The sequence below is a fragment of the Thunnus maccoyii genome, chromosome 20 (assembly GCF_910596095.1).
Source record: "Thunnus maccoyii chromosome 20, fThuMac1.1, whole genome shotgun sequence".
Taxonomy (NCBI): Eukaryota; Metazoa; Chordata; class Actinopteri; order Scombriformes; family Scombridae; genus Thunnus; species Thunnus maccoyii.
In genome coordinates, this window is record NC_056552.1 from 10855462 (window position 1) to 10878888 (window position 23427).

A 23427-nucleotide genomic window follows, 5' to 3' on the forward strand; every position below is an offset into this window, starting at 1 on the left:
TGATATCACACACAAATTTATATTATTATAAGTTAAATGAATTGTATATGGACATCATAGTGAACAAAATATAAGTTAGAGTTGTTAGTTATTAGTTATTTGGTAAGGGTTTCTTGATTTTTAGGACACGCCTCCTGTCAAAACGTCACATCCAAAACATGGCAGCTTTCTTGAGTCGGCTCCACCACATTTCGCTCCACGTTTCTAACGTGGAGAAAATAGCTAACGACCTTATATCGAAATTCAAGTTTAATTTATTTGCTACCAGACTAACCGACGGGTCCAAGCAACTGGCTTTCAGGAAGGGAGCGGCTGTTTTCGTCGTAAATGAGAGCCCAAACCAGAGTGGTGTGAGATTGAATGAAGGTGTCACTGACATATATTCACCTGTTCCACACCGGGTCAACGTGGGGAAATACAACCAGGGTAATTCTTTGAAGTGTCTTTACGATGTCAGCCCACATTACTCTGTGGATACCGTAAACAACGTGTGTTTCGAGGTGGAGGATGTGGAAAGGTCATTCAATGCTCTTCGCCATCTGGGCTGCAACTTCCTCACTCCTCCCACGACTGTCCAGGACGAGAAGGGTGTTGTTACCTACTCGGTGCTTAAATCCATAGTGGGAAATGTGTGCCACACACTAATTGACAGGTCAAAGTACGAGGGAAGCTTCTTGCCTGGGTTTAATGTCATTGAAAAGGACTGCAGCTTGGAAGATGAGGACCTCTCTTGTCCAATCACTCATTTTGATCACATAACTTATGCCTGTCCCAGAAAAACCACCCACCAGGTCATGAGGTGGTATGAGCAGCTCTTTGGGTTTCAGAGGTTTTTCATTGATAGGTGAGACACTGTTAAATTGACATTTCATGATATTTACATATTCTCTATTCTGTTTAACTTCAATGCATTAATAAAGTTGATTGTTTGTTCTTGTGAGTAGTAATGAAGATATAGAGGAAGGTTTTGTCATAAACCAGGAAGGCATTGGACTACGTCTTACCGCTATGGAGTATTGGAAATGCAGCAAAGCAGGCATTGCACTTACCTTTGTGGACAAAAAAGAGCCCGACTGCAAGTTTGTCATTGCAGAGTCACTGCCAGGACAAGGTAACCACAGCCACTCCATTTTTCTTTTATTTCTGCCTCATTTTATGATTTTACAACTCCTGACTCATTGTGCACCTGCACTTGTTTCAGGCAGGAACCAGGTTGACACCTTCTTGGAGCAGCACAGGGCCCCTGGGATCCAGCACATTGGGCTGTACACAAAAAACATTGTCTCTACAGCACATACCATGACTGAAGCTGGTGTCCAGTTTTTCTCGCCTCCTCCAGCCTACTACACTGAGGTTTGATTGACTCTTACATAACTGCACAACGACTCTTTTGCCATTTCAAAGACTCCAATCATGACTCGACTAATTAAAGAAATGGCCCACATTTTATTCAACAAATCATAAAAGATAATGTAGTATGTAATGAAATGCTCATTACACAAAATAATATCAGGATTCTCTGTAAATAGTAAAATTGTAGAGCTGCACTGGCATTTCAATTTGTGACCTCACCATTTAAATATATATACACAAAGCCCAATTTATAGTGAATAATTTCAAGGTAATAACAAATTATTTATCTGACAACTACTTTAAAGCCTATTTTACAGATTAAGATTTTACATACAAAACATATGCTGAGTTTATAGAAAATGACGAATTGTTAAAATTGAAACAGTAAAACAACAAAAGAGTCAAAAAAAATAGTTTAAATTAGCTCCACATCAACCAACTACTGTAGTAAAATGCTATTAATAATAATCCAATAATGTAATATATAATAATATACACTCACACAGGCCATTTTCATAAATTATGAGTATTTTTGAGACTTTAAGCATGTTTTGCTAATAAAACTTACATACTTTTACTTAAGTAGCATTTTCACTCCAGTACTTGTTACTTGTAATTGAGTATTTTTTTATATTGGGATCTGAACACTCCCTTCACTGCTGGCTAACAAGATATGATATATGGTTTTCATTTGTTCTACCAGGGTTAACATTACTTTTACCTATCCTCTGTGCTGTGACAGGTTGGAAAACAGCAGGAGATTGAGGAGGCGGGACACAACCCCCAGATGCTGGCGCAGCATGGCATTCTCCTGGACACAGACCTGAACCAAGATCCCTTATCACAAATGGCATCCAGTGAAAAAAGAAGGTGAGAGGCAAGAGGAGAGAGAGTCTCGTGCCCATGTTAACAAAGATAAAACTTATTTGTTTAAGTTAGCATTCAACAACATATTCCACAAGTGTATGTATGTAAGACCAACCAAGTGTCCTCACCATGTTATTTTCTGTCTTTAGATACCTTCTCCAGGTGTTCACCAAGCCCATCTTTGCAGAGGACACTTTTTTCCTGGAGCTGATAGAGCGAAGAGGGGCGACAGGCTTCGGCGAGGGGAACATCAAAGCGCTGTGGAGGTCTGTGCAGGCGTACATGGAGAATGAAAAGTCCGATTCTCAAGGAGAGGATCCCCAAAAAACTGTGAAAACTGCTCAGTAGTAGCCACTCCAAACATTTTTAACCAGTGTACTGTGAGGTTATTTTGTTAAATTTATTTATATATCAACGTGAGAGCTCTTATCAGGGAAAATTATGTCAAATGTGAAAAAAGATGTTAAATATTTATGGAGTTTTCAGTAAGTGCTTTCCAGTTCATTAGTGGATTTAATGGTAAATCTCAAGCTTGTTGCACTGCGAACAAACATAGTACAAATTATACATTGTATTAATATTTAACTTCTAACATGACTGAACAGATTAAAGATATAAAACTGCACTGAGAACAAAGTGTTACAAAAACAGATGTTTCACACTGCACTTGAAATGTTACAACAAACAGACACTTGCTGTAAAATTGTAAGAATGTCTTTGTTTTCACTGTGTCAAAGCAAACTGTTACAACCAACTGACTCCGGAGCAACTGTTCCTCAATAAATCTGTTATTCACAGTAGACCGTGAAAACCAATTACTGCACTGAATGTGGGTGGGCCAAACCTCAGACTAAGAGTTCTTGAAATATCTTAGGTCATCTTGGGTAAACATTGTTAGTGGCCAGAGATGTAATTTACTAATGCAAGGCAATGTTGGTACTTTTATTGAGTATTTACATTTCATGCTACTTTGTATTTCTTCTCCATTAAATTTCAGAGGGATTTTTTTTTCCTCATTTTTTTTATTTCACTACAATTATTTGACAACTACAGTAATTGCAAATTCTGATTTTACACACAAAAATATATAATCATCCCCTAAACTTTGATGCCTTGTATAGATTAAACTACCCAGCATGATATAACGTGTAATATAATAATTTACCATTCATGTGGGATATTCTTCTTCATGATGATTATTTTCAGTTTTGAAACTACATTTTGAACCTTTTTTGAATTCTGCATGATTATGAATACAGGACTTTGTCATGTATTGGATTGCTCTGGCTATCTCTGGCTTGAGCCACTGCAACATTGATAGGCTGCTTACATGTTAAAGCATCTGTAATCATTTTCCAACAGTATAATATGTAGGTACACTGCATATAAACTTAGTATTTTTAATAATTTACATAACATAACACCTCTGTACACCTCTGTACTTAAGTAAATTTTGAATGCAGGAGTTGTAAAGGGACCATGTTTACATTGTACATTTTACATTGTGTTGCTACTTTTCAATAAACAGATGTGTATACTTCTTCCACCTCTGTAAGTGTCCATATATATAAAAAAAACAAAACAAAACAAAAGTAGGAGTAGTAGTAGTAAGGAGTACTGACCACTTTACCTCTAACTCAGGCATTTCAGCCCTGCAGTATTTAATTTATGAAAGGTTTATGATTATTAGTTTACTTTTTCATACAGACATCATTATTACTGGAAAAAAAAATTGTTCTGAGCTCAGCTGCCCCCTTTTCTAAATAACTCCCTCATACAGTCACTCATGAACCGTTACTAGAAGAACAGCTGCATCTCAGATGCTGTGGAGGTTTTAGCAATGTGCAGGCTTTGGCAAAAACATGGCTTTAGAGCTTCTTAGAAGGGATCTCCAAACCCACAGAGATGTGCCAGTTCAATTAACTTGGCTATAAACATTATAGGGAAGGATTAGTGGGATAGATGAGAGGCAGTGAAATTTAGATGGAGTTCCATGAAAGCCATATGCTCCTTTTTTTATGTGCTGACTGTAGTTACTGTATCCCATTGAGTCACATCAGAGGATAATTTCAACTACAAGCTGCAGCATGTTAATTTGTAAATGCCTGTACTTCTGCATTTTGACAAATGGTGTCAGTGTTTTTCTTTTCCTCAAGTGTCACCCTCTTGGCCAAACTAAACTTTTCAAGAGTTGACTGTATATTTGGTTTATGACAGAGATCTTCTGAATTATAGGGATGACAAACAAACTTGAAAACTGCATATAGAATAAAGTACTGTACAGTACTGTGGATGTAATCTTTATTCAGCCTTGTAACTACTTTGTGGTACTGTGTGACCGGAGTCAAATGTTTTAACCACATTACTTTAAAATTATGAATGAAAACATCTTGTAAAATTTTGGATTTCGTTAGGGATGGGGAGGATTAACTGTTAATTAAAGTTGAGAAGGGATAGCTCCTGTAACAGGAATCCTTTAGCCATCTGTCAGAGGCCAGTGTGAACCACAGATGGCATACAGCATTCTGCATGGGGTCTCAGTACTGGGATTTGGAAGCTCACTTCCTTTTTACAGTTAACCATATGCTGGCTATATTAACAAAGTCAAAGAGATATAACCAAAAACAACTAAATCAAGGCTTATTATTATTCTTCAAACATAAAGAAGCTATTGAACTTCAATTCAGTCTTACAGCCTTTTCATTGCGCCTCATGATTGGTAGATACTGCCCCCTATGGTTTTGACAGTCACAACACACACTGCCAAACCTGTTGAATTGCAAGACTCCTGTAGTTCCAGTTGTTTTGATAATCTGCCTCATAAAGAGAAAATCCTGCCTTTTAGGACTACAAAAGAGCATGCAAAGTCTGCCGTGCCATGTATTCTGTATCTGTTTGCTAAATCACTCACTTTTCAGACTGCTGGAAGGGTTTTGGTTAAAACAACTTGGTCACCCCCACGCTGTAGCCCACATAGTAGAAGAGACAAATCCTTGGTGCCCTTTAACACAAAAGACAGACAGTCTAAAACCGAGGAGGACAGTCTGACAGTCTGGGGGAGATTAGTGGCACACAACAGATGTTACTCCTTGATTAACAATAGTGTCTGCCAGGGGTGAGCCTCAGCTCCCCACCCTTCTGAGGCCTAGTGTGTTAACTTCAGGCCCCTAAAAATAAATGTATACATACTGTACATTATGTGACAGGAATTTTAAATGGATATTTTTGTTGATCTGTTTACTGGGACAACTTCTGGGATGTAACAAAAAAAAATCAAGTTACTTTTGTGCAGTAATTGTCATGGATATAATTGTTTTATATCAATCTTCAGAGTTTAAATAATAATCATTTGGCATGTAAGCTCACAAACTCACACACAGAAGCATTTTGACTGCGGTTGCCAGTGGTGCACAATGTACATTCATGCAGTGTCTAAACTTATGGAAAGTTAAGCAAATGCTATGCTATTTTACATGAACAAGCTGTATTGAAATTATATCTCATTGGTTCCTAACCTGAGGAACTAGAGGAGTTGCAAATCATTAACAGGATCGAAAAGAAGAACAAAAAATCTCCAATGCATGCTTTTCTGTCTGGAGGCTTGCAAAAAAAGTATTCAAATGAAAAACAAATCTGAAGTTTACAAGGACAAATCTCTCTTTGGTGGATAGATTTTAAGTGGTAAGGCTGTAAAATAGTTTGAACCCACTGGCTGCATTGATAATAATATTTTGTCCATACACCCAATGCACAATGTGTGTATATATAGACAACTAAACCGAGGCAGTTCAATAATAGCATATCACATAGCGATGTAGATCATGATAAAGCCAGAATTCACTTCCTGGAAAAGGAAACATCTGTTTGTAATAAATGTATTTATTCAGGACTAACCCTTATTCTACTGGAGCTAATTTTGTGAAGGGTAGCTGGCAGTGTGTATATAACACACATCCCTCTCTTTTTCTCTCTAAGTCACACACAACTGCCAGGTTATCATGTTACACCACTGTATATTGTGAAAGCGCCTTGTCTATATGCACAGCTCAAAAACTGTGATTACTTTTCATTACTGCAGGGTGGATCAGACCACTAGTTGTGGGAGCGGGGGTGGCAAGTGTTATACAAAAGTCTTACAGAGATTCATATTTTGCTTCATACGGCTAAAACTGCGGCCACACTGCATACAAAGTTGTAAAGAGTCACGTATTACAAATAAAGCAAGTAAAAGTGAAAGATTTAGTGGCAGAAATAAGTTACCGGACACCCCCTCCCCTGTCAGAAATAGTACGTGCTCGTGTATGTTGTCACAGGCTCATTAGCGTGGACAGTAGTGCAGTGGGGTAATGTTGTAGTTTGTAGGAGCAGTCTGGAGCAGGACGTGAAGTTTACTGCTCGCCTTGCTTCCTGCCCGACGCCTTAAACTACCTTTTTGCAAAAAAGAAGCATGGTCAAGCGAAACTAACCAACTGCCCGGCATTTTTAGGAAGATCCGAGGCACTCACCGTGATGCTTGTGAGTTGTGTTTTTTTGGTCAAATAAAAGTAAACAATAGTTTGTGTGCTAGCTAGCTGAGGAACTGTAGCTAGGTCATAAAGTGAGAAGTGTGATGCTGGTGGTGTTTTGAAAGTGTGTGATTCGCATGAATGGTGAATACTATTATACGTGAAATTAAGTGACCAATAACTTCTTTGTGGAAACTAAACTTAGCTTTAATTAGTTAGCTTAGCAACTTTGCCTCATGTCTACTGCCTTAGCTATGTCCCTTTTGTCTTGTGTGTGCTATTTCTTACATGAATGTTGCCTGAACTGATATTTATCTGCTCTTTATTATCTCTGTTTTACATTTGCATAGATAAATAAAGGGACAGTGTGATGCAAGGTTATGTGAAAGGTTAATAAAACCTGGTGTCAATAAGTTTATCTGAAGAACATCTGGAACATGTTCAGACCCATTCAGAGACTTAAAATGATCCTCGGTATATGTCAGGAACATCCATTCATCTACTTTGCTTGTTTGACATCTGACAACAACTGTATAACTTTGATATATTAGTTGACAGAGTGATCAAGTGTTCCATGAAGTATGGATGAAAAGCATTTTATGTGAATTGGCCAGCTTTGAAGTGCAAACAGTCTGATCTCAAACTGGATTTTCGCTCATGCATGGCACACATGGCAAGATAGGTCAGTGTGTGGTTTGAAGGCACGCATATAACAGCTTTTTAACACATTTTTAGCAGCTGTCGTGTGCATGCCTTCATACCTGACGCCGTGTCATTTGGGACATTCATTTGTCTGTTTCCCCGACCCTCTCTGTCTTGTATGTTAAAAGTTTTGTGCTGTTGCAGTGGAATGCTGTTGTCTTATCTCCATCTAGCCAACCTTCCTCTCAGGTATGAAGACAGGACTGGCTGACATACAATCCACCAGATTCTGCAATTTAAGTGCTCAGTGGGATCATAAACACGGGAGCTTGTTAAACCTGAACTCCTCGGTGTCCCATGGCTATGATTATGACTACTAGAGTTCATAAGTGGCTTCAACATATATAAATTATATGAAGTTACGTGGTGAAAATATTATACTTAAAGTCAAGATGCAGATGTCATTTTTTTTTTCTTTACTTGCAGGTACATTTCATATTTTATCATGAGTAGCTTGTGGCCTTTCTCTCGAGTTCAAAATCCTGTTTGCTCTGTAGCCTGCGTGTAACATTCTGTGAGCTCCCGTCACACCAATTTCTTTGCCAAACTCATTTCCCTTTCATGAGGGATTTTGGAAAAGGGGTTTAAGGGACTGTTTGTGCTGGTTACTTAGACAAGCTCAGTTTTCAGGGGCCTTTCTTCTGAAACTGAGAGGCATCCACCTAGAGGGCTGGCAAGCTCATCTGAAAAACTGTTGAACAGTTTTAGCTCAAGTATAAAAGAGTCCGCCTATCAGAGCTTGCAGATGATTTCTCTTTCCTTTCCCACATCACAGAAGAAATATTTAGGCGAGTTTTCGAGGTTCTCTAATAGCCTGTGTATTGTAATGCCATTGTCATGACATTGTTCAACCACTTATTTGGAAAAGAAAATAGTTCTTGACTTTCTCATGTTTTTTTTATGCGTGTGTGTGTGTGTGTATATATGGTCAGTGGAAGTGCAGCGTGGGGGGAAGGATGAATTCCTGCATGTAAAACTCAAGAGTCTTTCCTCTTCTCCCTCCATTCTTAATTTTCATTGAAAGATAAAAGGGCTGTGTCCAGTGGATGTGACTTATTCTTATTTGGATCCATTAAGATGCAATGTTATTCTGCTGTGGAAGTAGAAGGGATGTTGTGTCTTCAACCATTTGTAATTAAGAGACTTTGTTAGGTTAACATTCAAGTGGACAACATTTCTCTCCAACTTGGACAGGTTTGTTGGAAGCCTTGATTACAGAGCTCAACGAAGCTCTTGTTCTGGACAAATGTATACAGTGCAAGTGATTATGTATGAGATAATTAAACAGCAGGCCTGCTTTAAAACGTAGGCCTCCTTGGCTGCCATGCATAGCCATGCTGAGCCTTTGTGTTTATGGTAAGTGGGCAGCTGCATGCTTGTGAGACCTTGGCTGTACCCCAGGCCCTCAACTGAGCCTGATAACTACAATTGAAGCCTCCCAGCCATGCTCATTTCTGACTATTCACTCACTGCTTTAAATGTAGAGTGTGCCTCCTGTTTGACATAGCCTAATGTCTGTGAACATGCAGGCAGCTGTGGGCTAGCTCACAGCCTACAATGTGTTTCATAAATTTCTTTTTAGTCAGTCATGCGTGGCGAAACTCAGTGGCACCTGCCCTTTGTGGCTGCTAATTAATAACACTAACAAAGAAGGTTTTCAGCTTTAAAAAAACCCTCAAATTTCACAGTGAAAATGGTGCACATTGCTGCAGAAAAAGCAGAACTATTTTGCCATTTTGTCATTCAATTAGCCCGGCTTCACTTTCCTCGCATGTCTGTCTGCTTTTTTATGACACGCTGTCAACACACCCGCCATTATGATACCGAGAGAGTCCAAATATGGATTCCGCTCAAGCCATGCAACTCAAAGAAGTAGGCCAGCAGAGCCAATAGCTCTGGGAAACAAGCTTTTTAGGAGCATGCATATTTTCTCCCAGGGAATCTCTCTGTGGAACAGGACAGCTAAACATGACTTTTACCCAGCATTCCTTTCACAAGTGGTACAGTGATAAAGAGCAGCACAAATCCTTCAGTTCGGTTTCAAGTCGGGCTGTCTCAGGTGCTCAGCAGATGCTCGGATTACTGAGACGGCCACAATCCTGGGATTGTTGTGAGCAGGACACAGACCCGACTGTTATGCATGCAGGAATGTCAAAGGAGAATGTCTGGAAATTCAATTTAACATTTAAACTTTTATGTTGAGTTTTGTATCAGTTTACACAGATGAAAGCTTTGATAAAAATCTTGTGATAACATTAAAAATAGTAAATGGATATGGTCTTATAAGTACTTAACAAATGATGCTTCTCGGTAGCCTGTACAAGGTGCAACATCGATATCAAACAGTGTTGTTTTCCACCAGCTGTCCAAGTGCTATAAAATGGATTAGTAATAGCTCTAATTGTCAGTCAGACACAAAGCTGCCAAATCCTTTTGTAATGTTGGCCTAACCCTTGGGATTACAGTCTGAGCAATGTATGGAAAAGCTACTCTAATTGGGAAACAGAGCTTTGGGGGCCGTAGTTTAGATGCCTTTTGTAGTGGCTAAGCTGACAATCTGCACTATTTTTCGACTTAACCACAATTTATGAGTTTTAGAAGAGTGTCATTTACAATATGTCTGAGTTCAGACATATAAAAAATAGAGCAGAGACTTTTGAAAGATGAGCCGACTCTGAAGCAGGCCTCCGCTTCGACCCAATCGACTGTGTGGTTTCCTCTCTTGTCCTATCTAGTGCTCATTTAGGACATGTGATAGCTTGCAATTTCTAACACCCCAAAGTAGCGATGGGTTTAAAGGCTTTTTTCAACCACAAAGGAAGTGTGGAGTCCGATCAGCTCGTCCTTGGTGGCATTGTTGTCTTTTTGGAAGGCCGCTGTCACTGCAGAGTTGGTTGCAGTTAGTCAGCAGCCTGTTTGCATGTGATGGAAAACCACGTCTGAAGAACGTCCTGCACTGTTCTTCCCCTTCTCAGAGATTAGACTACTCAGTTGTCACGGTGGTTGCTGCCTCAGCCCAGATAAACAGCTATCTAGCTGCAGATGTGTAAAGACTACCACTGATTCCTGATAATGGCAGCAGTACTATGGAGGTGAGTTGGTCTTGACGTCAGAAGGGAGTGGCACCCCCTTTGGCAGAAATTCTAAATACGACATACCTCATTTAACAGATCATAGTTTTATCTGCATCTTTGAACACAGCAATGCAATGCAGTATGAGTCGAGTGCATTGGCAACGATGCCTTGGGAATGCTCTTACAGGTTTGTCTGCACAAGAAAAAGCTGCCCTTTGCCAGCACTTCTCAAAATGTTTTCTATTCACAAACAGTCACAAGTTTGAATAGGTTTCAAAGGCTGTGGGGCTAGGTTAGGCTTTTCTAATTGTGTGTTCAACTTATGTCATGGAGCCGAGGAATGTTTATAATTATGTTATAAACCTCGCCCATTTAAAGCACTCGGCTCAGATTTATGGGAAAAAAAAAACGTAATGCCCTGACCATGAGAAAGATGATAAATAGTTGTTTACAGTTTCAGAGTCCGGAGTGTCAGGCAAGAGTTAGACTTTTTTCCATTTGTCTAAGGAAGGAAAACATCCTTTACTGTTCTTTAAGTGTCATGTTAAAGTGCTGTTTTCATCTTTACCAATGTGATTTCTTTGTGCAAGGCTTTTTCTTTGTGTCAATGCCATCTGCATCCATCACGGAACCATTAAGGGTAATATATAAACAACTGTTTCCTCTACTCCAGCACGTCCCTAGTTATCTCTGCTCCAGAGAACAGATCTGTGTAGTTATGGTCACGCACAGTATAAGCTGGCCTGACCTAGTCCAGCTCCGAGCTTTGATCTGTTCTTTTACTATTCACAAAGGCCACAAGTTAAAGCTGCCAGACGTCCCTGAGCCATGTTGCTCTTGTAGAACTCTGCTAAAAACATCCTTGCATTTAAGTTGTTTTCCTGATGTGATAAAGTGTTAGTAATGGAAATCATATGCTGAATGCAAACACCACCTCCAGTATGTCAGCTCCCTCAGGGTCTTGTGATGCTGTCCCCTCCCTTGCACACTCACTCACACACGCACACACCCTCCACCCCACCACCCCACCACCCACAACCTCTGATGTCGCCTCTTTTGTTTCCCACGGTGTCTCATCTTCTGCACAGAGCGCTCTTTTGTTTCACATACACCGTCTCTTTCATTTTTCCTTTTTTTTTTTCTGCCTGCAGTTGTTCTGTCATTCAAACAGACACTCTCTGACCTTGCAGGCATCATACGACCATCTTGTGTCCACTACACTTTCCCTACCTGACATAGCCTCAAGTGGAACTGATAGTTAAAATCCTCTGTGATTATGATATAGATTTACATCTTTGGCTAATCAGCTGTTTTACTGCAATCGTGGTGCAGCACTAATGTGAAGAGGGTTGTTTTGATAACCGCAAGGTCAGCTATTCCCAGCCAGCCCCTGAGGATTCAATTACACAACTTTGACTTTGCTATATTCCTCTCTGTGTACTCCACTGTGGAACACTTTGAGGAAACTCACTCTCTCAGATGACTGATAATCCTCCACATAGACAGGCAAGAACAAAACAAGGTATAGAGTTCCACTTTTGGTGACACGGTGGAGGGACCATGTGGAAGTGAAAACGCAGTCATTTCAACTTTGTAGTCTCCCATATGGCAACATAAGAGACGCCTTGCAAATCAAAGCGAGTGTTTGCTGGAAATGTTTGCTCGCTCACTTGAGAATTAAAGGAGCTTGTCAAACCACTGACCTTCCTTGAATTTCCACTTTCCGTCTTCCAGTCTCGTAGATGTTGAACAGGTTGCTCATGTGGAAAGTGACAAGAGGTTCAGAAAAGGTTGAAGGCCGGGTGTGTAAGGCTAGCTGTTTTTTCAGTATCATATTCTCATCCATAGGCTTGAAAGGTGGCTCTGAAAAGCTCACAGCATTTACAATGGATTCTAATGGCAACCCTGTCAAAACCATAGACTGCATATGAAGATGGATGTAGCGAGGTGTGACGTCACCCGTTGGTTTTCATCGCAGCTGGTTTGGTCAGGACATCAAAGCTACTAGAAGTCTTCAGATGTTATTAACATTTCCAAAATGACCACCAGCACATTCTTTGGAGGGCCCAAATTTAGCGATTAAGACCATAATGACTCGTTGAAAAAAATGATGTAGAGGGAAGTTACTTTTTGAAAGGGAACCAAGTGGAGCCTGGGATTTTTTGCACATATCAAAATGTTCATAAAAACGTCTTGCTTTGCCAATAAATCGCTAGATACCCTTATTGCGGCAAAGCTTCAAACCATGATGAGGCAATAGTGTGACAAAACCAGTGACATTCCTGTCATCCTCAGCTATACTTAGTAGCAAACACAATTTAGCAAATGTTAGCATGCTAACAAACTAAATTAAGATGATGAACATGGTAAACATCCGCGTGTTAGCATGCTGACGTTAGCGTTCAGCTCAAAACACCACTGTGTCTAAGCACAGCCTCACATTTATTTGCTGCAACACTTGGTCTCCATTGGAATCCATTGTGACAGATGTGAATCCAGCTGCCGTTCTCCACATAATATTTCAGAATGACCTTTCAAGTCAACAGGTGGTGAGTATTTGGTACATTTTCAGTGGAGTATTCCTTTAAGAAAGCATTGGATTTGCCCTCCATTGACAGTGTATTTAAGCGCCTCTACCCAGGGGATCTGTTCCCCTCAATCCAGCTGGATTGTTCTCTGCTTATATGGTCGACAGAATGTCAGAAATGTACTGCAGTCTAATCCTGTGCTCATCTTTGTGTGTCTGCTCAGGATTGGGCCGAGGAGTGAAGCACATTCCTGGAGGAGTTGAGGGCTGCTGTCTTTTAAGCTTATGAGAAACCAGCCTGCTCACACCATGCCCGTCAAGATGGCCTCCAGCTTTACTTGCCCTCACTGGAATGGCTTGGGACAAGGATGTGTGTTGCCATGGTGATCATCTACAAGAAAACACTGGAAAAGAAGGGTGCCGATGATGTAACATCCAAAAGTACAGATTTGGGCTCGGTGAGAGGATATTTTCTACTTGTGTAAGCTTTTTTTGTGTGAAATGTGTCATTGCAACGTTTATATATAGTTTTGCCAACAGGCCTCAACTGAGTTTGTCAAGAGGGAAGACAACAAGGTGCTACTCTAAATAAGGAAACTGCTGCCAGCCACTGTAGCAGTTTCATGGCTCTACATTATATTTTCCTATTTTGTCAACTTTAATCGGAGCTTAAATTTGACACTGAACTTCCTCTGAGTCAAATTTGTTGCCGTACTGAATCTCAGGAAGGCCCGTCAAAAGAACTATTTGGATGTTAATGTTTTGGAGTAAGGGATGTTTTTGTTACAGTTACTGATAATTGCATTATAATAGCTGCCAACTGTTATCACCAGATTGTTTGTCCTTTGGGTTTGAATCCTCCATGTTCCATTTACTTAACTTCAAATGACAATGGAGTATTTTAGTTCCACTAGGCTGAGCAACCCTGACTCGTTTTATAATCAGCATCCATGCAGTGTAAACGTTCTTTCTGCCAGCACAGAGTGAGAAAATTCCCTCACTAATGTGGAGCGAGTTTGCCCTCTCAGCCACGTGAAATGAAGTCATCATGCTCTGGGGCTGAGCGTCAATCAGAGGCATTTATGGCAGAGCCCTCTCTCTCTCTCTTTCTCTCTCTCTCTCTGTTGATGGGTTATTATTCTCATCTCTCAGCAGCAAATAATGTACTACGACATACACTCCTGGGGCTAGTTATAGATACAAAAATGTGACTTTCCAGTAGGTTTTGGTTTTATTTGTTGATTTATTAACTTGTTAATGCCAGAACCTCCTGTGCACTGTATTCAAACCTATTTTTGGCTAATGTTGAGTCTTTCCTGCATTTCCACAGTTCCAGGCACAGACCATGAGCCAGGGGACTGCACTTTTCTCCTGTGGACTCATGGGTAAGAGTCTGCCATCTTTCTCATAAATAAACACATTGACACATGTAGTGGCAACATGGATAAAATGAAATTTTAGTGATAAATAACAAAATAATACTTAAATTCTCTAGAACTGTAGTTAAGAAACAGTCTTAGATACCTAACAATACAATGCACTTCATCACATTGATGCAAAAATCCTCTAAATCAAATATTGCCATAAAGGAGTCCTGTTAATTTGCAATATTGTCCATAATGGCCTAATAGCACTGGCGATATTAAAATAATTGTTATCTCCATATAAATCATACGGTATAGGATTATTTCTAAGGGTTGAACGTTTTCTATTTCACTGAGTATTTTGTCATTTCTTTCAGCCCTACCCCATATTTCCCCTTTCGGTCTCTTGTCAGTCATTACCATCACAAATTTTACATGATCTGTAATTATTTAACTTAAGACAGTCCTCATCAGCAAGCCAGTCTATTCTGCATCTGGTTGATGGTCACACAGCATTACGTCAAACATCTCTTACAGGTGTTTCTGCCTAGATGAATGTGCGTTAATGACTGCTTGTTAGTAACTTATCATTAGCAGGGATCTCATGGCACTCCTGCATGCTTTAAAGCTGTGGACATGTCCCTAAGTTGAAAATTTGGTTATGCCTACAAAGGCCAATATCCTTAATTTACCTAGCAGTAGGAGTTACAGTCATTGTATTGTTAGATTATTGGTATTTTGTCCTTGCAGAAACTTGGCATTGAGTGTGTACGACTGGCAAAGTCCTGGCATAGAACCCAGCAATACCAGTAGGTGTTGTTAACACTGCCCTTTGTTCTTCCTCCTGCCCCTTTACTGTAGATGGTATTTCGGGGATTTTATCTTTTTAGAGAAGAATAGACCTTCTGCATACCAGGAGTGGGCAGTGGCTTCATCATTTAGTGTATGACTCAGAGTTGACTGACCAGTTCAGTTGGCTGACCCATTCAACGTTTCCAGAGAGTTTGTGTTGTGGCAACAACAGGTGCTTTCCTGGCATGATAGCTGAGGGGCTGGTGAAGAGTTGATCCGTGACGTCAGATGGAGAACTGGTCTGATGATACTGAACTCTCCTTCTGTAATTCACCCCACAGTAGATCTCAAGAAAAACGAGAGGATAGGCTTGATGGGTTATTGACACTTTATCAAGCTTTGTTTGAGTTAGACATTGAGCTCTCTTCCCTTTCCCAATCAGCTGTGCATACAGACTGTGACACTAAAGCAGTGCCTTGAGGACAGGATTTATTTTTAGGGCCAATTACACAAAGCAGTGAGTTGTGTCAGTGCAAAGTACACATGCTGGGACTGTTGCTCTGAACCCAGACTGGAGCAGTGTCGTGGATGTCGTCCACGTTGAGGTTGCCAAACTTAACCTCTCATAAATGTAGAACCTTAGACAAAAAGCTTGTTTCTAAAGAACTTTTTCTTTCAAGTGACTGTGGTTTAGAGTAAATTTATGACAATTGGTTGACAGAGGTTCATGCCTAAAATGATTCTCATAGTGTGTTCTGTTCCTCTGAAGGAGTTTGCAAACCAGCAACCAGAGTCTGCTGATGCTTTTTTTTTTTTCCCCTAGTGGAAAATTGACACTATGAAATAAAATGCAGGCCTCAAGCAGTAATGATTCTCTTACTGCTAATGAGAAATAAAGTATAGTACAGCAGGGAGAATTTTACAAGCTAATAATGGAGCTGCAGAGTCACAAGATTTATTATCTGATGTTGGGAGAGCAAAGTTTGATCCATTAATAAAAGTGATGGAAGCACATATAAAGAAGGATTGAGTTGATCCTGAACAGCAGCTGGTAGTATGATAGATAACACACACAACTTACATGGCTACATTGCATATTGGCTCATAGAAACCCTGTTCACCTGTTTCCCATACATGTAAAGTTCATTCATAAATAGAGATCGCCTTTTTGTCAGATGCAAAAAAAATGCAGAAAATCACAAATATTACTGTTCCAAAAACCATTCAGTATGTGACATATGACAAATTCAGTGTTGATATGTAAACTTCATAGATTAAACATGAGGCCGTATTTATTTTTTTAAACTAAATTTAGGGTCTTGGTGTGCAAAAAGTTGTGGAAATAAGCTCATAAATTATTTTGCATATTTTATATTTTAATTAAAAATGGATCTGGTGTTTTGTTGCAGAGACAAGCCGGTGGTGTGAGGTGGGTCACAGCTGTGCCATACAGCAGAGGCCAGTTGGGACCAGCCTGGAGAGCCTGTGGGACGTCCTGCCTGAGGTGCACAAGAGTTCTGCTCACTGGGGTTGGGATGTTGGCTCCACTTCGAGCACAATCACCAGCTTGTTGCAGGACCTCAGCCTGACTGAGGCCGCTTCTTCGCACTCCACTGCACCCCCCAGCAAACGTCAGTGCCGGTCCCTGTCTTGCTCAGACGAGCTCGGGGGTTGCCGCTCTACCTGGCGTCCTCAGGGCTCCCGCGTGTGGACAACAGTGGAGAAGAGGAGGTGCCACAGTGGAGGTAGCGTCCAGCGTGGCGGCGCCGGCGGTGCTTATGTCGGCTTCCCGGCCATGCAACGCAGCTCCAGCTTCAGCCTGCCCGCTCGCTGCAACACCCTGGAGCTGCCCTGCTTCGCCCAGCGTCTCCCTTACCCCTCCACCTTCACCGGTCTGACACCCTCCTCGTCCATGCCCCTGTCCTCAGAGCCCTCAGCGCAGCCCCTCTACCTCTCTCATGAACAAATCTGCCACCCTGAGCCTCATGGACCCTCTCCATCCAGCTCCCCCGACTCCACTCCAGAGCTGAAGCGCCGCGGCGGACAGGGAGGTCTCGCCCGTAGCCGCTCACAGCCGTGCGTCCTCAACGATAAGAAGATTGGCGTGAAGCGCAGGAGACCAGCTGACACACACAAACAGAGGCCTTCTTTGGATCTGGCCAAGATGACCCAGGTTGGTATTTAGAAGTGTCACATAAAACAGATCACACAGCAAGAAACTGCTTTATATCATATTTAATCATGGCAATATACTGATTAAATACTGCCAGTTTGTTTTCAGTATAAAGAGTATGTGTCCTGTTCAACATCACTTGATGCCCAACAGTATTTCGGAAGCTATTTCTGGTGATATTAATTATTGGTTTTGAAAATGTCACAGCCCTAGTATTTGCTCCAAAAGATCACCGTCCATGTTTTGAGACAAGACCCTCAAGAAACGGTCATGTCAGCTAGAAGCTCTGCTAGATCCATCAGTCTCACTAACATTAGCTAGTTATACTCTGTAGTTGCAGCAATGTGCTCCTTCCGTGTTGGATAAACAAACACTTCCAACTGAGGTCATGCCATTGTGTCTGTTCTCCCTCAGCACACCTCAAAGTGTTTCTGCAGGCATTGTCTTCAAATGAAGGCGACCGTTCATTCATGCAGGCTTGTTCTGGGTCACATTCCACCATGCAGGCGTGTATTAGCACTTGCAGAAATGGAGAGCATGAAGCAAAGTACGGTTTGATCAAAGCAGGAATTAAGAGGTCAGTCAGTGGATCAGATGAGTTTGTATTTATAAGAGGAATGATCTTATGAAACCACTAGCTTGAGCTGATTCACCTCAGAAGGAAGTTCGACCGTGTTTTAACAATCTGTTTTATCTGCATGTCCTGGTAGGCGTTTGTCTCTTTGCCCCACAAGCGCACAGACAGTCACAGTAATGTTTCACACGTACACCGGCTGGATCATAAACACAGGGCTGGACTTGGCCCCTCTGAGAAAGTCAACCAGAGTTCAGCAAGTCTTAACAACAGCGCTGCTGTGACACGACAAGCAGACGCCACACACGCTCCAAACAGGGACGAGGTCAGCGTAGAGAAACGAACTTTAGGCGAGACAACCAACAATAGTTTTTACAGTGAATCGTCAGGGTGCTGAGATTGTTAGCATTGGATCTTTCCTGCTGTCAGTGCATTGTTCTCTGTTCCACTATTAAGAAGGGACTGCTGTGACAGTGGTTGTCAGCTCAAGTAGAAGGAATGAAGCCTTTGTAACCACAAGAAATTTTTTATGCCTCATATTAAATAATCAGCTTTGCTTTATAGGTTTTTTTTAAAAAACAACTCTCCCAAGTGTCTGGTTTTGAGGCAATTCCTGGAGAAAATGACTTAGAGGCATTTCAGCCAAGTTATGCAACTAAACCCATGGGTAGTGCTGATAAGTTGCTCAACAGAAAAAATCAACTGAAGTTATTTACAAGCAAAAATGCCAAACATTTGTCTGTTCCAGCTTCTCAAATGTGGCAATTTGCTGTTTCATATGATTCTAAGTTGAATATATATTTTTGGATTGCATTTTTGCAATTGTGCATTTTTCACAATTCTGACATTTTGCATACTGAACGATAATTTGATAAGTTGAAAAATGTCCAACAGATCCATCTTGAATTAAAATAATCATTAGTTGCAGCACTACCCAGGAATTCAGTTTTCATCTGCTCTGTAAAGTTACTGTGACGTGGAGCATTCGAGTCTGGACTAATTGTCTAAAACTAGAAATCTGTAGCTGTGAATATTCTGGAAACTTCTGTGGAAAAGATGTTTCCTTTCGATCATAGGCTAAACTTGCTTGGCACTCAACTCAAGGACTTTTTTTTTTTTTTTTTTTTTTTTTTTTTTTGCGCTTTCACACACGTCACTCCAACCAGTATTCAAAGTCACCTTTTGGTCACAGTGCTGAGTGTGTCTCTAAAGTGTCCTCTCATCCACACGCCACAGCGGTGTAGTTTACTCAGGGAGAAACCGCTACCCTCTGCGTGGCTCACTGCGGCTCCGTGAATGTCAGGAAGTAGAGCAGCTGTGGCAGAGGTTATAGATCGTCGTGCAGGGGAGAAGCGTGTTGGGTAAAGAGATATTGATTTCTGTAAATTCAGCTCAGTGGGTGGATGGCTGCCACAAACAGGCCTCATGAGCTATTGATCAGCTTTTATTGACGGAGAGTCAAGGTCAGTATGGATGAGGAGACTTTCTGCGCTCCTCTCCATTTCATTTGAAGAGGGGGGGGGCAAACTGGACACCGGCAGCACTTATGACCCTCATTGGTGCAGTAAATTGTGTGAGGAGACTGTCAAAAAAGATTTTCTCTGCCTGAAACTCTTCCTCTGCAGAACAGTTTTGTTCTCAGAGTAACAAAGTTAGAGCTATTCTTGGATTACTTAATGTTGATGATGCGGTTTTGCTAAAGCCCAGACACTCATAACCTTATCAGTTTGGTCTCATGGGCTAGGCCACAAGTCTGGCTGTTGAGACTGAAGTGCTAATGTACAAGGCGGCTATGTGACACTGGCCCGGTGCTGACAAATGTACCCGCTAGACCAGAGCCAAGTAAAACAGCAGGGCCCCTTTTGATCTACTGTACATTCGCCTTTCTCACTGCCAGTGGGCCTAAAATGTGTATCATAACTTTCTGTTTCACCCTTTCTTCTCTTCAAACCTTAGTCACAGCTCCAACCATCTTGGTCTCGGTATTTGTAAAACTGAGACTTTAATTGGTGATAGATCCTGAATGTGTAAATATGTCTTAACGGAGCTGAAATGATTAGTGGGCTGTCACAATTTTGTGATTTGAGCAATTCATCAAAAAAAAAAAAAATCCCAAACATTTATGGACCGTAGCTCTCCTAAAGTAAAGATGCAAGACTTTTTTTTTTTTAGGTTTTAGCCGCTGTAGTGGAATGGCCTCATGGATGGTAATGGTGGTCTGTTGGTCCACCACTTTGGTCTGGACTGAAATATCTCAGGAACTATTGGTTGGATTTCCCTGAAATTTTGTACAGACATTTATGGTTCCCACAGGGAGTCTTGACCACTTTGGTGACCCCCTGACTTTTTCTCTAGTACCACTAGCAGGTCAAATTCTCTACTTCTTGAGTGAAATATCCCAATATCTTCTAGATGGATTTCATGGACAATGGATCCTAATGAATTTGATGACTTTTCCTATTAGGTCAAAATTTGTCCAATGTTTCGGTTTACTACCAAATAACTGCAAAACAAATACAAACACATTAAACTAAGATGGTGAACATGGTAAACTTTACACTTCCTAAACATTAGTATATTAGCATTGTGAGCATGTTAGCATGCTGTCTTTAACATTGAGCTCAAAGCACTGTAGATCCCCACAGAGTTGATAGTATGGCTGGAGACTCTTAGTCATCTCAAATTTTTGTTGGTACATACATACAAACATAAAAAGATAGGGCCATAATTATTCGGGAAAAAACTACTATTTTAATTAGTAGACACAATTCTGTGTTGTGGTATTAAGGTTTTTTTTCATAGTTGACTGACAGCAGATTATTGGCAACAATGTTCATAACTGATTAATTGTTATGTATTAAGTAAAAATGCCAAACATTTGAAGATTTTACCTTCTCTAATGTTAGGATTTGCAGCTTTTCTGTATCTCATTTCATTATAAGTTGAATCCTTTTGGGCTTCTTAATTATTGTTCAGACTAAATAAGCAATTTGAAGACGACATCTTGGGATTTTGTTATTGGAGATGGGTATTTGTGCTGATTTTCTGACATTTTTTAGACTTAACTTATCAAAGCATTTAAAAAAAAAGTATAGATTAATCTTTAATCCATTGATTAGTAGCAGCCATAGTTCATACGCTTGGCTGTGAGCTGCAACCCCAACAGTCCCATGCTTGTTTAGTATTACATAAGCACACAACTGACAGGAGGTTTCACAGAGGCCCTATTCTCCTGTGTCCTTCTGGCCGAACACTGTAGCGGTCAGGCATGAGGCAGCTGTCCTGCCTTCTCCACATTAGTAGTACAGATTGGATAAGCCCCTGTCATAAAGCTTCCCACTCCAGCGTGCACAGCTGTCAGAGGACTTGCCTGCAGCAGCACTGGCACATGTGGATTTGCCTAAGGAAGTTTCTTGGTTTCCCATATGTATGTGTTCATTGTGCAATGCCAGTGAAAGGCCTGCACAGTCAAAAGGCTGACATGAGTGATGCCTGCCCTCTGGGTATCTGGCCACTTGCTGCCTGGGTTCCCGCCGGACCTCAGATCGCATGGCCTCATTGGTCCAACTACCAGTTGCTTCAGTATGTAATGCAGGCTAAATTTATACCCTTTAAGTCTTGCTACATTTTTATAGTCTCGTGGTTGTTTTCTAGTGTCCAGCTCTGACCTCGCTGATTCACCCACATACTGTATAAGTACAGTAGACGGATTGTTTTCATAAGACGGTTGTATGCCTTTAGTTATGTTTGTATCCTAGTAGGGACATTGATCATAGTCTGTTTTTGATTTCCACACCAAATATTCCATCACCATGGAGAATATGGACCCCTACCAGTATTAAAGTATATACTTGATTCCTTTAGCACCTAAATTTTAGAGTGGCTGTTGTTTGAACATTATTTTTATGCTTCGTCTTTTCTGTCCCTCCACAGAAACTTCGGAATTTCCACAGCCTTAGCTGCCCTGGAATCACAGGCGAAGATAACTATGAGTCTAGCCAGACCCTCCCGACTCTCAGGAGCACCACTCAGTGCGACACTGACGACTCATCTTTGAATGAACGAAGCTTGGAGGACGTTCAGCCTCGGACCAAAGAGGGCGAGATCACCAGAAATGTGCCGTCGGACCCCGCCATCGAGGAGGCGGACTGGAACTCCACAGATTGCGGTGAGGTGACACCAGGGACAACCAACGGGAAGGACAACACACCTCTGTGGGCAGGGCTGTGTAGCATGAGGAAGGACGTGTATCAGCTTGGAGGCGAGCTTGACATTGAGCAAATTGAGAGGAACTGAGCTGGACTGCCTTCCTCTCTGAGGAAGCTAATTTAGGGGACTGAATGTTTATCACCAGGTGGTGCAGTAAACAGTACCGATAGTCTTAAGGACAAAGCAAGTGGAAAGCTAATGCAGGAAGCGATCCAATTGCCTTTTTTCTCAAGGAGAGATTGAGTAGGAGCTTATGGGCCCATTTTTGGGGACTTTGTGTAGTCAGAAGCTATTCCCCAATATGTGGTATCTCAACTGTGTCTCAGGAGAACAAGCAAGTCAGGAGGACGGATTCAGGTGGGGATAACTGATAAATATATAAGTGATATATTAATGTTGGCTCAGAGACCAGGGGTCTTTAACATTTCTCTGTAACCCTGATTACCTTTATTGTACTACATTTGGAGAGAATTCACAGCAGGTTTGTATAAATTCTCTGCACTTAGAAAGTGTCCGTTCCTCTGACATTCTTCAACAGTACATGGGTACATGATGGACAGAAATGGAGACTACTTTGAGAGCTACTGTTAGCAAAGCCCCTTTCACTCTTAACTGAGCAACTGAGCTGCACGCACACACAACCTGTAAAGTATATTGAAGAGCTTAACATTTCACACAGTAACATCGGGCTTCTCTCTGAGATCTATGCTCCCGTTTGTTTGAGCGAAACTTTGTGATGCTAATAGCATTAATATTTTACGATTTGTAACTACAAAGTTATGTAAAACATGAGCATATTTCTATACAAATAAACACAGTTTTAAATGTGTCATTTGTAATCGCTTTATTTCAGTGTCTTTACTCACAAAATTCAAGATGGTGGCTGGATATTAACTGTACAGGGTGGGCATTTTTGAGAACTACAAATCCTGTGAACATGAAGTGTTTTCAGAAGGAAATATTATCCACTACTTTTATTTGACAGCTGTAGTTTGCAGATACAAATTTTTACATACAAAATCTTATAAAATATAATGCATTGTTATACACTAGATATAACTGTCCAACATTGTATAAAGGACTTTAAATTAGCACCTACAACATTACATTTTAACACAGCTGTAACAACAGTATCTCTAACTGAGCAATTCTGCATAACAAGTACTTTTACTTTTGATAATTGAACTTAAAGTAAAATACTTAATGGTGTATTTTTACATTGTCATATTGCTACTTTTACTTTTTTTCTTTACATGCAAATGATCTGAATAAGTCTTCCCACACTGG

General features: G+C 40.8%; 2 protein-coding genes across 2 annotated transcripts; both read left to right on the top strand.

Moving 5' to 3' along the window:
• Window positions 1-50: 50 nt before the first annotated feature.
• On the top strand, window positions 51-3764 carry LOC121886445 (4-hydroxyphenylpyruvate dioxygenase-like protein). The gene is made up of 5 exons (XM_042396424.1): window positions 51-844; window positions 945-1111; window positions 1202-1353; window positions 2096-2223; window positions 2370-3764. The coding sequence occupies exons 1-5, from the start codon at window positions 159-161 to the stop codon at window positions 2566-2568; spliced, it is 1332 nt and encodes a 443-aa protein (XP_042252358.1). The 5' UTR covers window positions 51-158; the 3' UTR covers window positions 2569-3764.
• A 2768-nt stretch (window positions 3765-6532) lies between these two features.
• fam53b (family with sequence similarity 53 member B) lies at window positions 6533-22969 on the top strand. The gene is made up of 5 exons (XM_042398509.1): window positions 6533-6735; window positions 13253-13486; window positions 14359-14413; window positions 16594-17357; window positions 21865-22969. Exons 2-5 carry the CDS (start codon window positions 13397-13399, stop codon window positions 22225-22227), a joined length of 1272 nt encoding a protein of 423 aa, XP_042254443.1. The 5' UTR covers window positions 6533-6735; window positions 13253-13396; the 3' UTR covers window positions 22228-22969.
• Window positions 22970-23427: the final 458 nt, after the last annotated feature.

What these genes read in the sequence shown, in the direction of transcription:
- LOC121886445 (XM_042396424.1), top strand. Translation starts at nt 159, where the DNA reads ATGGCAGCTTTCTTGAGTCGGCTCCACCACATTTCGCTCCACGTTTCT. An exon ending in AGAGTCACTGCCAGGACAAG is followed by an intron (nt 1,112 to 1,201) that starts GTAACCACAGCC and finishes CACTTGTTTCAG; the next exon opens with GCAGGAACCAGGTTGACACC. An exon ending in CTCCAGCCTACTACACTGAG is followed by an intron (nt 1,354 to 2,095) that starts GTTTGATTGACT and finishes GTGCTGTGACAG; the next exon opens with GTTGGAAAACAGCAGGAGAT.
- fam53b (XM_042398509.1), top strand. Translation starts at nt 13,397, where the DNA reads ATGTGTGTTGCCATGGTGATCATCTACAAGAAAACACTGGAAAAGAAG. An exon ending in AAAGTACAGATTTGGGCTCG is followed by an intron (nt 13,487 to 14,358) that starts GTGAGAGGATAT and finishes GCATTTCCACAG; the next exon opens with TTCCAGGCACAGACCATGAG. An exon ending in TTTCTCCTGTGGACTCATGG is followed by an intron (nt 14,414 to 16,593) that starts GTAAGAGTCTGC and finishes GTTTTGTTGCAG; the next exon opens with AGACAAGCCGGTGGTGTGAG.